A 16,109-nucleotide genomic window follows, 5' to 3' on the forward strand; every position below is an offset into this window, starting at 1 on the left:
TAAAGCTACTTAAGTCATCAGAGTTGCACATCTCACACTGCTGAGGATCTTCATCAGAGTTGCACATCTCACACTGCTGAGGATCTTTGCACAGAGAGCTGCTCGTTAAGCTGCAAGGCTAACAATGCTAGCTGCTCTCTTTGGATACGCCTGGTTTCGTTTGGCTCGTAGCGATTTATATGCGGTCCCAGTTAATTACATGCTGACAAAACGCCCAGAAAGAGTGGTTTTTATGGATAATGAATTTAGTGATTTGCTTTTAAGGCTGTAAGTATTAATGAGTAAAGTTACAGCAGTGTGCTGTGCTGCGGTCAGACGGCTGAGCTTCGATTGACCTGGTCACACCGGAAGCTCCTTCACTTAGATTGGTGGAAACATTTGTTAGATCAAACGCTCAGTTTTTTTTCTTTCTGCGATATCACCACATTTTTTTAAAAAAGAGATTTTTGTAAAGGGTCAGTTTTGGGAGTACTACTTGGATTTTAAGTTTAAGATGACATAGAAAAGAAAGGAAACGAATATTTAAATGTGTCGGATTCATGGGCATTGATTCACACACTTATTCCCTCCCACTCGATGGGTTTGTAGACATGCATAGAAGAGCCATTTTGATGGATCCGATAAATAACGCAGGCCTGAGAGTCTCATGTTTTAAATACCTTCTTGTGGTGGGTAATTGCATGCAGCTGTGTGTGAACACAACTTGGCAGCGGACTCCTTAATTTGTCTGTATGAGCTCTTTTTGGCTGTTTGTGTGTGAGAGAATTACTGTTAAATTAAAATAAAATAAAAATACGAAAGTGAGTTTGAGAGCAGCAGCCGAAGAAGCAGGTCGTAAAGGTGTAGTTAGACGTAAAGAAGGATAAAGTAAAGAGCTGTCGTAATGTCGGGGTCAAGGGTGGAGAGAAAGTTTCTGCTGGGGCTTCAGGCAAAGTTTGTTTCATCTTCAACTTAAAAATAAAAGCTCTCTGCGAGAATTGAATGCTCCTTACAGTAGCCAAGCTGCAAAACATTCAAAGTGCCTCAAGATCTAAATAACGAGCGTTGCATGAAGGGACAGAAAGATTATTTAGATTTTAACATTTCTAATGTTAAACGCATATGCGATGAATGAAAGTTTAGCTTAATCCTGAGCAAAAATACAGAATAAAAACTAGATGTAGTTTTTGTTTAAGATGTTGCTGCACATCTATTGTTCTATTATTATTGGCCTCTTTACTTTCTGAGACTGCTGATCATGTTTTTTAGTATTATCTTTAATTTTGTTTCAAGCTGTATTTAAATAAGACTAAACCGGTGAAATTCGCTGAACCTCTGGACTGGACTGCTCCCTCTGTGTTTAGAAATTTGGAGAAGTGCGCGAAAGAAAGAAGCATTAAAATGCCTTTTGCGTAAACTCAGGTCTTCAAGGAGTCCTTTTATAGCCTGAACTGCCTGCTACTGCTGTGATGGTGAACACACACACACACACACACACGGAGAGCAGCCAGAAACGCCTCCCCTGAATATCTGCTTTGTCACCCAACAGAGCTCTAATCACCACAGTAAAACTGGAGAATAAATGTTTAGCTTTCTGATGCAGCTATTTGTTTCAACCCAAATGACTTTCCCTGCGGCGTCATCGTCTTATCGTGGTTTCTATTGCAGCTGCTTGTCTAATTTGTGTTCCTCGTGGAGCTGTAAATGGCTTTAACTACACTGAGAATTATTTAACTCAGTCACCCGGTTACATTACATTTCAGGAAAGCAGTCTGGTGTTGACGTGCATTTGAAAACACGCTCTTGTATTTAATTTGTAAGAACGCTCATTAAAATCAAGATTCGGCCGGGGAAATCCAAATCAAGGAAGGCTTGAGACAAAATTGAAGGGAATCTAGAAGCAAATGGATTCATGTGACACTGCAGCATATGTGCAAGAAATTACTTGGACAGAGTGAGAATATTGTTTAAAAAATTGGAAATCGTCCGACAAAAGTGATGCTATTGAGCTGAATTAACTTTTACGAAGTTAAATTTATCGAATCAACGCTGTGTCTAATGAGAAACAACAAAAACTGTAAATTTGTCGTAATGCCAAAAACTTGCGTTTTCCTCCTCGCTCGCCTGTGGATGTGTTCATTACCTACACAGACTGATTATTTCTGTCAACTCGCAGTGAGCTTCCTAGTAGATCTGCAGGATAAATGGATCGATTGGTTCAGTCCAGCGAATAGATCCCAGAGCAGACGACCTTCCCTCCCTCATGCTGAATCGACATCGGGCCAAATGGATTTGTGGCGGCTGCGGTTAAGTGGAGATCCAAGGCTTTCTGTCACTTACTTACTGTGAGGAGAATAGCTTGAGGAACACACACACACACACACACACACACACACACACAGTTTAAAAGCTGATTGTTTGTAGCTCCTCAAGGTTGTGGCTGATTAGGAAAGCTGCAGCGTAAATCAGTAATGGCGGTGGTTCTTTTCAAACTCCTCTCCTGTTTGATTAATTTGAGAGGAGTGAAACAATGAGCATACAGTTCTGTTTCCTCTAACGCAGCGCATTTACTGCAAGTGTTTTGTTCAGCGTTTTTTTTCCAGATATGATTGTTTTGTTTATTTGCAAGAATCGATTAAGATAGAGAATTTTCTGGGGATAAACGTCCCAACAGGCCTCATTAGAAAAGGATAAATTAATTTTTTTTTTCCCTATTTGAGAAGACAGTGTATTTATTTTAGACTTTAATAAACCTGTTCTGTGAGCTTAGGACTAAATACAAGCTAACTGGCTAGCAATTTGTAATAATAAAGCCGGAAAAAAATACTAAAAATCTGTTTTTATTTCTGCTTCATTCAACATAAGAGCCTTTCATTTTTTTTTCTCTAATCGTAATTCAACCATTGTATAAAAGTTTATAAATTTACGGGCAAACTGTGGAGGTCAGAAAGGGTTTTATTAATAAAATATTGCTGCATGCCTTGGAGAAAAACAGTGTTGGTGGCCTGTGTGTGGAAATGAACTTGTGCAGAGCAGGAAGACTGCCAAGGGCAGAGGAGGGTTGTTTCCATCTCTATTTAAGGAAGAAACGCAGTGTGAAGCTGTCTTCGATGAAAACATTGCAACATTTTCTAATAATAATTTAATCTAGTAATATGTCAGTTTTTGACACAGCTGATATGTTATTTTGCTGCCTGCTTTATGTTTCTCTTTTATTTGCAAAAAGTCTTAGTACATGTCAAGTTAATATCTAAACATGTTTGGTTATAATTCAGAACAAAGATATTTAAGTCTGCAAAGTTTCTTTGATTCATTATAATCTTACTAAGCAATGGTTAATTCCAGAAATTTTTCTCACTCCAGTTCAAAATCGTCATTAATTGCCTTTTAAGCGCCATAATTAGAGTCAAAATTTTAATTTAGTCAAGTTTAACAGTTGGGATTCGACTTGATTGCAAAAGATGGAGAGATAAATCATCAAAACTCCTGAAATTAGTTCCTACAACATCTATACATTTACAAAAAATACAAATCAGATTTTAATTTAAGTCATTATAATACTTTGTTGTTGGGAAAAAAAGTAGTTTTGAGACTCAATTGTCAGCAGACTACGACTCCATTTCCTTCTCATGTGCTTTAACTGAGAGATGTGATTAGTGTATCGATTTATTGATTATTCAGTCCTTTTGTTGGATCCAGTTTAGGGGTCAGAGAGTTTCTCTGCCTGTTTTCTGCCAGCTGTTCAGCAATGCACAGCAACCTGTCAGTGCTGCGTTACTCTGTACTTATAACAGCTGGGAAAACCGTCAAGCGCATTCTAGTGTATGCCATTAAAAGGCCGTTAAACCACAAGACAAGTTTATTTATATTGCACCAAAAGTAATTTACAGGACATCAAAGGGAAGGAAAATTATGTTAAAATCAGATTTTAAAGGCAGAATAGAAACGCATGTTTCAAACAGCTAAATATATAGCAAGGGCTGCAGTAAACAAGTGTTTTCAGGAACTAAAAAAGCAGAATTCCTATTGTATTTCTTATTGTTGGGGTGTGTTGACATAAATTACCTAAATAGGCTTTTTAGAAGATTGGTTATCGGCGATCGGCCAGAAAACTGCGATCGGTGCGCCTCTGTTGTCTACAATCAATAAAAGTTAAAACTCTCACTTTTGTTTCCCTTAAGTGCTTTAGGAGACAATCTGTTGCAAAAGTTAGAAATTGACTTCTTGCAACTAAACCTGATTTAAAACTTAAAGTTGATGGACCAAATCTAATTATAAGGGTGTTAAAAATTTGGGAATTCACCAGAAAACATTATTTGAATTTTTGCTTTGTCTGTAAAAATTCATGAAAAACTTTTTCCTAATGGATATTTTATAGTCCAAGGCGGAGTTTTCACTGTTTTTGTCTGACTCGGTATAATTGGTGCAGAGCAGCAGACAGTGACAGATTGGAGCGATGGGGAAACACCTCCATGCGTGAAACAGGGCAGGATCGCCTGCAGCTCTGAGGAGGTGTGAATGGGATTTTCTTCCTGATGTGGGATTCGACTGAAATGAAGATCGGTGTCAATCTGACGGCAACACCTGGGGAAAACCCTGAGCTTCGAATATTATACAAATACACTGTACTGCCGTAAAAATCATTGATTTCTTATGTTTCTTGCATTTTTTTGGATCAAAAACATTTTTATAGGATAGAAAGAGACAGTTTTCAAATGATTATTTCATGTATTAGAGACAAGATTTTTAAAAACACATGGCTGTGTGTGAAAATATAATTGCCTCCCATTTTAAATTATAAATTTACTCTCAGTAACCGGATCTCTCTGAGCGTCGCACTCAACCCTAATTATGACCAGACCTGCACAATCAAGAAATGACTTCAGTTGGACCCGCCTGACAACATGGAGCAGAAGAAAAAGATAAAAAAAAAAAAAAAAGCAAGACATCATCTGAGTGTTATTTTGGATGTTGTGCCTTTGCTGTGTGCGTGTTACAGGGAAAAAGACGGGAACAATAATAACTTGCAGAAAGCCACAAACTCATTCTGCTGTATTTGAGGGTGAGGTACGTCTTTCTCTGCTCTATTCCTGTGTGTGTTTGTAAAGCCACAAACATTTATCAGCTTTCAGTCCACTTGCTTACATTTTATTTTTAGGAAAAGGAGTGATTCCGGTTTTCTTCACATGCTGCTTTATAGATGCCTCTCAGTTGCGTTTTCATTACAAATGTGCATAAAATGTTCACTAATGCCAAAATTGAATAAGAAACAAAATTAAAAATCACATCGATAAGTTTGTTTACGTGATAAGTCATTATAAAACATCAACCTCCTGTCACTTCCTGCCGTCATCTTTGTCTTTTCTGCCAGTAGAAACGTCCGGGTGTTGGTCACATGAGTCGTGATCAACACAACCTTTTTATCTTTCCTTTGGTTAATTCATGTAAAACACTTTGAAATATTTTCAGCAATATTTCATGCGTTTCCATTGAGCTAATTTATTTCTGTAATTAAAATTGGCGCGGCGATATGGTCAATGGAAACGCAGCTAGAGACTAAAGTGATCCAGACTATGAAAATATCAAATTTTATTTGTATAGCACCTTTCAGCAGCAAGGTATTTCAAAGTGCTTTACATCATAAAAACACCAAAAAGTCAATATTTCATTTTGCTGTCATTACACATCAGATTATTAATATTTTGTGATTATGTTTCAAAAGGAGCTCTAAACAGCTGGGTTTTTAGTCTAGATTTAAAGAAACTCAGTGTTTCAGCTGTTTTACCGTTTTCTGGTAGTTTGTTCCAGATTTGTGGTGCATAGAAGCTGAATGCTGCTTCTCCATTTGGTTAATACAAGAACAGCAGATCTTCAATGTATTTTTGTGCTAAACCGTTCAGCAACAACAATATTTTAAAGTTTATTCTAGCCAGTGTACGGACTTTAGAATTGGTGTGATGTGCTCTAACATCCTAGTTTTAGTCAGAACACCAGCAGCAGTGTTCTGGATCAGCTGGATCAGGATTGATTTTTATTTTTTAGACACTGTTCCAGAAATCAATGCGACTAAAGATAAATGCATGGATGAGTTTCTATAGATCTCGCTGAGACATTAGTCCTCTAACCCTGGAAATGTTCTTCAGGTGGTAGAAGGCCGACTCGATCCTGGTCTGCGCATGGCCGCCTGCAGGAGAAAACGGCTGGACTGACTCTGTGGCAGTTTGGGAGTTTAAACATCCAGAGTAAACTACATATCTCGTCTTTTGTGCACCTTGTTTGGTCATATCAGCCGGAGAGGATTCGCTGTGCTGCTTTTAATCGGCAGGTATCTCTTCTGCTTCTCTCTCAAAACAGGATGTGAAGCAAGTCCACTTCCTGTGTGGCTTGTTCTCCGATAACAAGCCGCACGTTGCCTTATATCTGTTCCTCTTTACGATTTACCATGAAGTTTTTGCTGCTGTTGAACCCTCGGCTCCCCCTAAAGTGCCTTTGATTTCGGTTTTATTCAGAAGCACGAACCTCAGTAGGTTCGTGGATTAATTCGACTTACCTTCCCCTCTTCTGAAAAGACGCCTCCACTACAAAGGTTTCGCTTATTTTTCCTCCCTCCTTTGATGGGAATTCTCTGCTTTGATGTAGCTTGAACTTTTCTGCAGCGTGATGCCTGCTTTGCTGTCTGTAATGAGAAGCTGCAAATAAAAACGCTCCTTCTCAGAGGCTAAATGAGGAGTTTAAATCCAGAATAAGAAACCGTGTTCGACGTGAAAGACGTCAAAGATCGGCTTTTTTGAAAATGGCACTTTTAAAGATGAAAGGAGCAAGTTTGGCTCCTTCCTGCTGCCTTTGCTTTAGATTGGGACAAATCGCACTGCTGCTGCACTTTGCTGACGTATTCAAAGCAATTAATCTGTTTCACATCTTGTCGTGTTACATCTGCAAACTTCAACGCATTTTATGGAGATTTGAGGCGTCAAACCAACTCGGGCATAGTTGTGATTTTGAATTAACAAATTCAAATCCGTAAAGTGTGCTGCTGCTTTTATCCCTAATGAATAAGATCAACCAAATTAATATGTAGTCCAGCTGAAATTAACTACTTTTGTAGTCTGGAAATTAGAATACAGATTCAGCTTAATTAAAAAAAATGTAATATTTGATTTGATTGAATTATGTCAGTAGGACAGGGAAAACATGTGCATACATAACCAAGAACAACATATTTTTACCACTATTTTCTGCTTGAAAAGGAGTTGAACACTTATACAATCCTTCTCCTTGTCTCAATTTAATTTAATATGCTACTTATTCAGTCAGTAGTTATTGAAAATTTGTAATTAAAGCCATGTTATAATATTCATGTTCCTGTTCAGTATACTGTTGAAACAAATAAATTATATTGCAGACAAAATGGTAAACTAAAATAACGACAATTGTAAATAACTCTAATCTACCCCTATGAATTCTTCTTAATCAGTTATATAACAATAAATAAAATGTAAAAAAAAAACTTTTAATAATCATAATAAAACATGTTTTTCAGAAAAAATAATGAAAATCATCTCCTTTTTCATACTTTTTTTTTATCAGATACTCATAAAAATCACTGCAACATGACGAAATATAGTCAAATTTCAGAAATTTTAACTTCTGTCTCATCTCATCTTTGTTTTGTACATGTAGGTGCAGGTAATTTTAAATTTTTTTGTCTGTGTGTTTGTAGAGCAGTTCAATCCGTCAGAGTGTAACTGAAGAAGGGTTCACACAGAGGGCAGCATTGCTCCGCCTGCTGGGACGCCTTTCATGGGGTTTGACCTTTTCACCTCTCAGTGATTATGATAAAACAATGAAGACGGAGTCAAAAACCTCCGGTGGGAGTTAAAAGATGAGAATCGCTATTAAAGCTTTTATGGAAATGTAAAGTTTGGTCGACAGTAAGGACTTTCCGTTTCATTTCCGAGGTTAATTAGGAAAGATTACGTCTGCGTGTTTGACAAACGCAGCAGCTACTCCCTCCCTATCGCCTTAACTCAGATTAATCTCCTAATTCTGTTGGAACTCGGCTGGACGGATCCGCGGTTCCACTGGAAACGGTGCAGAGGCGACCGGGAGGTGGAGGAGCAGATAAGAGAGACGGATTCAGCAGGAAGTGACTCATCAAGTTGTAATCCACTGAATGTGGTGTTTTATTTTCTAACGGGGACCGTATGCATGCTTTGGATTTATTTTTTTTCCCTCCCGGTAGACAGGAGTTTATCTTTTTGCAGGTTTCAGCACCATCTGTAATATCTGGTTTAAATAAATTAAAGTTTGAGAAGTGATTGTTAAAAAAACAAAATTACAATTCCCAGAAACATTCAGTTAGTAGTTCAGGTCTTTCATGTCTTTCTACTTCCCCAGGAAGTGGATAAAGTAACATGAACATCCATTTCTATTCGCCTGTCATCAAAATGGGAACAAGAGAACATTTTCTTTAATTTGTGTGTCAATTCAGTTCAATTATATCGAACAAAGTTACAAAAATGTAGCATCAGATCAAGTTTACATAGATGAAACATAAAGACAGATTTAAAACCAATCAAATTATAGATTAATTTATCTTGCTGACTTTTCTCATTCATCATATGGATGCATGGAAAAGAAAACCTCTATTTAACAGGAACAAATCTCCAAAATATCAATCATACTGCATAAATGATTAAATTTAACAAACACTAAAGAATAAAGTCACAGAAATGTCCTGCAGGTCTTCTTTTAAATCAAATTTGAATCAAAACCTAAAGTTTTAAGGACATGATGTTTGTTCATCTGTTTATGGATCAAAAAAAAGGGTGGGATTTTTCATTTTTCGTTCGTCTAATAAATCTAGATATAGGTTTTCCAGAACAATAAGGTGAAAACCAGCTGATTGATGCCTTCAAATAAATAGTTTCTATATATTTTAATTCACTATCTGCATGTCTCTAATGTATTGAATTGCTGTGTGTGTGTGTACGTGCGCTTTTTTTTTTTTTTTTTTTCTCTTTTTGACTCTTTTGGGCATCACAAACAGCCACATCATTTTCTTTACCAATAAAAATAAATTGTAAGATGCACTGCAAAAACACAAAATCTTATAATTGTTTAACTACTTTCTAATACAAATATCTAGGTATACTTGTAAGTTAATTTTGTCTTATTCCAAATAACATTTCACCAACCTATAGAAGCTTGTTTTAAGTCAATTATCTCTAGTTCTATTGACACATTTTTCACTCACAACATGGAAAAATGTTGTGTAAAGGAATAAGTATAAGTAGTATTATAAAAAAAAAAAATCAATATTAAAGAAATTAGTCACTTAAAATGAGCTCCTATTTTTTGGTGCAAAAAGTTACTTTAAGTTAATTTTGTCTTATTTCAGGTGTATTGGAAATGAAACTTTTTTTTTTTTTTTGCTAGATTTTATGTTTAGTTTCCACTTTATGGAACATTTTGTCAACAAAACTCCTCAGTGAATTCTGGCCTTTTCTCTGCAGACAAGTTCAAACTTGTTCAGCCAGTCAGATTTCACAAAAACTAATACAGTTATGTTCATAAAAATGGCAGAATGTGTTTTTTTTAAATATCTTTTTATGAATGAGTTTTATCTCCTCTGTGTTGTTTCTCTACCTTCTCCTCTGGAGTCTGAATATTCTTTCTCCTGTGCGCTGTACTGTAGGTCAGAGCTGAAAGGCTTCAGCACAGCAGCATTGATCAATACGCACGCACACCCGTCAAAGATCTGAATCGAACTCTGTTATACGTCTCTCTCTGTGCTGTATAAAGGAAACACATGGTTACTGCTTTATTTTCTGTTAATATTAATCCAAATTGGCATTTGCTATTAATGAAAATTTAATGTAACTCATTTTTTGTGTGTTTTAGTCTAAGCTAAAACAACCGGTGTTTTATTTCTATCACAGTAGCACAGAGTAAAAATGAAAGTCTAATGAAAGAGAGAAAAACAAGCAATAAAAATAGAAACGGGTTTCTTTTATTTTTTTTGTAAATGACCTGCTTCAAATGAGATTTTCATTTTTCCACTGCCTTAAAACCAACCAAATGTTAAGATGTTCAATCACAGGCTTCTTCACATCACTGTAACACTGACTGCTACAGGAGATCCTTCTTTCCCACAGCGATCAGCGTCTACAACAACTCTGAGTTATAACATTTAAGTTTCCTCTGAAGTATTTTTGAATTAAATTGTTTAATTAAAATGACAGAAAACAGAACTTTTTTTTTTTTTTACAAACATTTATTCTGGTAGTAATCAAAGAAACAGAAGTTCTTTAACATCAGTTGTTTTCAAAATAATTCATACACCGTGGAAGATTTAAGTTTAGAGTAATATGTTAATATCCAAGTATCTAAAAAGTAGTAATAAATTTATCTAACTTGAGGTTTCAATTATGCAATAAATGGACGTGTAATTAAAAGTTTAAGAGGAAAAAATGAAGAAAAAAAACAACTATTTTTCTGTGGATTTAAATATTTCATATTTTCTGTGCTAAATTAAAAAATAAACGATATTATTTACGGAAATATAACTCTAACATGTTCATTGGTTAACTTGCACATCAACTCACCTGCAGACCAATCAGACGGTTTGTAGCAGCGTTAGCCCCGCCCAGTGGTTGCATCACTGAAATTATTACATTAAACAAATAGGTAAACAATAATGTATACTTTTATTCATATAAAAAATGCAAATAAAATCCATTTTTACATTTTTATTATGAATGTAATAAATTAAGCATTACATTTTATTTAAATGCATAATTTATGGATGGATTTTTGTGTTTTATTGTATTTTTCATGTAAAAATATAGCTTTAGTATTTGGTCCTCATCTGGATGTGAATAATTTCGGATGTTTGCTTTCTGTCTCTGAAGCTTTCTGTGTTTTCTGTGATATTTTCTTCATCATGCAGCTACTATTAGAAGTGATCCGATGCAGTTTTTGAGCCCAGAAGTTGCTCAGGCTGGAGTTTAGAAAGTTTTGTTGGAGAACATGATGTTGAAAAGAAAGTGTTTTATTTTGAAATCAGGATTCTCCTGCTCTTCTGGTCTGTAGCTTGACTTCCTGTTTCACACCTGTGCTCTGATTGTTTCTCAGCTGCTTCTCATTTGTAATTATCCTCCATGCTCTGACGGCATCCCTCCTTCACCCGTTTATCATGATACAAGTATGTCTGTGTGTTTATGGGGGAAATTCAGGCCGTGGTTCTGATGAGATTCTGCTTGTTGAGGGTTTTACCTGCATGTTAAAGAAGTCAAATTCTTGTTCTATTGCCCTGAAATTACAACAGTTGTAGGAATGCAATCAAGTTCTTGAACAGAAAGGAATAAAAATGATGCAATACATAACCTAAAAAGTGTTTAAGCACACTTTTTGCTTCATTTAATATATTTAGAAACATGTCAACAGTTTACAGTTTTCCAGTATTTAGGTTTTTGTTGCTCCTTTATTATATTGAAAGAGTTTCTAACTTGGTTTTTAAAAAGTATGGAGAAGTGTGGAATATGATTTCACTGTTTTCCAGAGATGGGTAAATATTTGTATTTCCAAATCTTTCCCAGTGTCATTTTGTTTCACTCCTTCCTCTCTTATTCATTTCCTTCTTTTATTTATTTTTTTGTTTTCTCTCTTTCTTGCATCCTTCCTCTTTACTTTTTTTTTGTCTTTCTCTCCTCGTATCCCATCTTTGTCCTTTCTCATCCTTCTTCCCTCATTTCTTCCAGATTATTCTTTTCCCCTATCTACATCATAGAACAGTCTTCTTTAAATTCATGGCGAACTTCAGTATTTTATTTTTAAAAATTAACTGAGACCTTTAGAAAGATGAAAAAATGTTTAATGGTTACATCAAAAGTGAGTCGTGATGATTTAGTTAGCTGATGTAGTTAGCGATTATTTCACAGCAGATGATCAGAAACTATCTGCCTGTTGTTTATTTGGACTCCAGAAGTCACTTTGGCTCATTATTAATTGTGATGTGTGTTTTTGTGCTGCAGCATGTGGAAGGGCGTGAACGTGAACTGCACAGACAGCTCAGGATACACACCTTTACATCACGCTTCGCTCAACGGACACAGGTAGGAAAACGCTCCCTCTGCTTCCTTCACACTCGTTTTCTTGGCCCACATCAAGATCATGAACGCTCTTAAAGGGCCAGTTGTTCCAGAATGCATCGATAAAACCAATTAAACTGTTAAAATATTAATAAATAGCTGTCCCTGCAGGATTTTGATTGTTTTTGTGGGGGTGTTTTGTAACCAAAATCATAGATTTTGTGGTCCTAATTTATGATTATTTTAAGGACTTTTTTTGTGCTAATGTATGATGTTAAATGTGACTTTTTACAATTCGCCATTTCAATCACAGACTATAATTTGACAACTTACTGAGGCAGCAGTCACTTAAAACCAATGTTTTTGACCAATTTTGAGAAATTTTTTCAATACAATAAAATAAACTGTGGGGATCTGTTGATTTTGCAGATTTGTTAAAAATTGAAAGGACTCGTTGATGTAATTTGGAGGGCCACATAAGAACCTACGGCGGGCCAGAATTGGCCCCCAAGCCTCGAGTTTGACACCTGTGATCTAAACTGATCTCGAGAAGCAATACAGGATGTGCATCTGGTTTAAAGTTTACCTGTGTTTCCTGTTTCTTTATGTCAGCATCACTTCTGTGCTTCTTTAGTTGGGACTTCTCAGAAAACACAGTTGGGATTATCTTTCCATTAGTTCCGCTCGGTGGATCTGAGGGATTAATGTTTGGGCGCAATTATGTGGATTTCTTCCCTTAGATCAGCTGGGGGAAGGAAAGAAATGAAAATGCAGCCTTACTAAAACTTAGACTGCCAGTAAAAAGCCTCAGAGATCTCAACATTTAGTTGGGAGGTAAAAAAAGAAAATACACGGAGCTGTTCTCAGGCTGGTCGTTAATACGTTTTTTCAAAAGATTTTATTGAATCTTCCAGGTTGAAAGCAAACATTCTCCTCGTGTAATTCAGCTCCCACCTGTCACCACAATCAGATGGAATAATCTGGGAATATAACGACATTAAAATGAGGCGAGCAGTTCATTAAAATGCTGAGCTCCTGGGAGACGTTTTGCCCTTTTGTCTCCCTTCTGACATTTTCAATGCTAATCAAGCTTCACGTAATTTCCCATTTCCTCTTCGGATGGAGGGGACAAATGCAGCCTGAATTCTGTCAAAATAAAACACATTTTAGACAGAATAACCAGATCAAATTCATGCCAGGAAGTGGGATTATTTTTGCATAAAGCAGTATCCTCATCTTAACTTAAAGATGAACCAAGTATTTCTTCGCTTCACGTACACTACTGTATGGATATTATTGTTTATATCCAGAATTAGAGAGGAAATTTGAGACATATGCTTTCTGAGGCGTATATTCTGGTACTAATTAATGTTTCTGTTCTTTTAGGGAGGTGGTGCTGAAGCTGCTGCAGTCCGAGGCGTCGCCAAACCTGGCTGACAGTAAAGGCTGCTTCCCGCTGCACCTCGCCGCCTGGCGGGGCGACGTGGACATCGTCCGCATCCTCATCCACCACGGCCCGTCACACGGCCGGGTCAACCAGCAGGTAATCCCAGTAATCCCATCGTTATCCTCAGGTAATCTGGAATAAACCCGTGCCTTCTACCTCTGTGTCGCACTGCTGACTTTTGAAGTTGATATTCAGGAATCCAGATTATTAGCATGCCATACTGTCTCGCTTACAGTGATGTCGATGGATTTTTTTTTTTTTTTATGTTATTTAACATAAAGCTAAAGGCCAAAACACTGACAATCATTAATTAATTCAATGGGAATGTCTGAGAAAGATAGACGAAATGGAAAAAATGCAGATTTTTAATGTAACATATTTTGCCGTTGGCTGTTCAACATTTTTAAAGGAAGACTTGCTTTAATATTAAAATAAAATTCTTAGTTTTGCACATAACATTTGAGTTTTTGGAAAAAACATGAGCAGGAAACACTTTTGTGTATTTAAGTTGTTTTTTTATAGGTTTGATTTCCGACTGTTTCTTATTTGCCAAAAGTAGTTTACGCTTGTATTTATTTATTTCATAATTTGTTTGACACACTAAACGTATTTTGTGATTTTTGTGTATATCTATATATAAATATATTTTTTATTCTGGGGACTGTCTTATAAAATAAAAATAAGTTACATATTTGTTTGGCCAAATAAATAAAAAAATCAAAGCAGAGCAAGTGGAATATTGTCTGATATTCATATCAGGGTATTAAATAAACATAACGTGATCTTTTTTTTTTTTGGCAATATCCCCCTCCTCTATTTCTGATTATTCCCGTTTTATGTCTAATAGTTTGGATGGTGAATATTTTATAATTTTTGTCTTAAACATTCAGTTCCTCGTCTTGGAACAATGGCTGCGTGTTTGCGTTTTATCTCTGCCCTTGCTCGAGGTAAAAGCGTCGTCTTCTCCTCCGCCGCTGTATTTCTGAGATCACGCGATCCGACGCCGCTGCAGGTTCTGTTATGGTGGCCTCTGTCGGAGCGAGCCGATCCCTTCCCGTTTCTGACAGGCTGCTGGGAGCGTTCGGCCTGCCGCCGCTGTCATTCCTTATCTGCGAAAACGACCTTCTTCTCCTCCCTCACGCTCTTCCTGTCTGTCTTCGCTCGCAGCATATTGACGGCGGCACGGATCACTGGCGCAGGAAGTGGCAGTGAATCAGAACCGCTGTGGAAACGCTAAATGGATGTGTGTGTGTGTGATGCCAGCATAAAGCAGTAATGGACCCTGTAGGTTATTGGGAGGGTTATTTAGCCTAACTAATAACCCCGTTTTCCTCTGTCACCATTAGCCAAATGCTTCTCCTCTGGGAGCTGTTGCTTTAATTGTTTGCAGTGAGAAATGATGCACCTTGCCCCTGAAATTAAGAGATTTGTCAGCAAGTGAACATGGGTAATTTCCTGTTTTTATTTACCCACTCAGTGACTGAGAGAGCGTCTGTGTACGACCGAGTAAAAGCTGCTGATGCAAAAGATATGGTTCAGACATTACGACCTTCAATGCGTTCGTCCTTTGGCGTCTGCTTGTTTGGAGTAGATGTTCTAGTCAAAGTGTAATTTTTAGGTTTGTTGGTGAATCAGCGTCTGTATTTTGAGATTAAAATTTTTCAGATCCGGAAGCAGAAAACTCATATTTTTATATGTTTTTCCCTTTAATAAGACCATATAATTGTGCAAATTGGAATTCTGAAAATAAATCAACCTAACTCGCATTTTGTGAGCTAGATTTTTCAGTTGTATCAAACTTTCTGAAATGGAAACACTTTTCTTTTTTGCATCACACGAGTTGTCATTGACAATCGGATGTTACTACTGCTGGGAAGGACGAAGAAGACGACAGGAAGTAGCAGGAGATTGACGGTGTGGCATGTTTCGTAATCAGATGAACAAACTTTTTCATGTGTGATTTTAATTATTTTTCTTATGTAATAGGGACACCACAGTTGTTGGTGAATATTGACAAAGTTTTGCTCACATTAGTGATGGAAACATTTTGTGGATTTAGGTCTGTCTTTCCTTCCATCCATCTTTTTTTTTCCTTCAATGATTCGATGATTTCATCCTGGAAAGAGAGCCAGCAAAACTTATAATATTTGCAAAAAAAAAAAGCCCAAAAAGGAGAATCTCCTCCTGGTAGATTCCAAAACTTTCACTTCAGTTTGTCCAAAGATAACATTTGAAAAGACATTGCACCCAAAATAATATTGCAGATTGTTTATTTTTCTCTTAAAACTGAAGTGTTTGTGTAGAGAAACCTTGCTGTTGCGGCTATTGGCGTGAAGTAGTTGTATTCAGGTGGGAGTTAAATTGATTGGCTGTTTGTGTTCGTTTGCAAGCCTAAGTCTAGTATTTTCTCTCCATCTGCCATCTGTTGCCTTTAGTCAGAATGAAACTCATTTTCATTCACAGCTTGAGAACTGAAAGTTGCAGAACGTCTCCCGGTTCTACCAACTATAGTTGTGTCAGCAAAGCTAGTTTTAAATCTGATTTGAGGTGTTGTTTTATTCGTCCTTACTGGGGTTTGTGGAGAGATGAAT

The 16,109-nt window shown here is 36.7% G+C and overlaps 1 protein-coding gene and 1 long non-coding RNA gene across 8 annotated transcripts in view; one reads left to right on the forward strand and one right to left on the reverse strand.

Moving 5' to 3' along the window:
• The window catches only part of LOC106949794 (uncharacterized), a 19,597-nt gene extending 19,161 nt beyond the window's left edge, over window positions 1–436 (reverse strand). The window contains exon 1 of the long non-coding RNA XR_001425457.1: window positions 426–436. This is a non-coding gene — a long non-coding RNA (uncharacterized LOC106949794). The remainder of the gene's footprint in view (window positions 1–425) is intronic.
• Window positions 1–16,109, forward strand: part of anks1b (ankyrin repeat and sterile alpha motif domain containing 1B) — a 206,927-nt gene that overhangs the window by 46,386 nt on the left and 144,432 nt on the right. For 6 of the 7 annotated variants that reach the window (XM_015036284.1, XM_015036282.1, XM_015036283.1 and 3 more), the window contains exons 2-3: window positions 12,015–12,095; window positions 13,458–13,614. In XM_015036284.1, coding sequence (XP_014891770.1) covers window positions 12,015–12,095; window positions 13,458–13,614 — 238 coding nt within the window. Of the gene's footprint in view, window positions 1–11,161; window positions 11,194–12,014; window positions 12,096–13,457; window positions 13,615–16,109 lie in introns of those variants that run through there. The other variant, XM_015036285.1, reaches the window with a different exon arrangement.

This window comes from Poecilia latipinna, unplaced genomic scaffold, assembly GCF_001443285.1.
Source record: "Poecilia latipinna isolate Pla-1442-1.1 unplaced genomic scaffold, P_latipinna-1.0 Scaffold363, whole genome shotgun sequence".
NCBI classification, from domain to species: domain Eukaryota; kingdom Metazoa; phylum Chordata; class Actinopteri; order Cyprinodontiformes; family Poeciliidae; genus Poecilia; species Poecilia latipinna.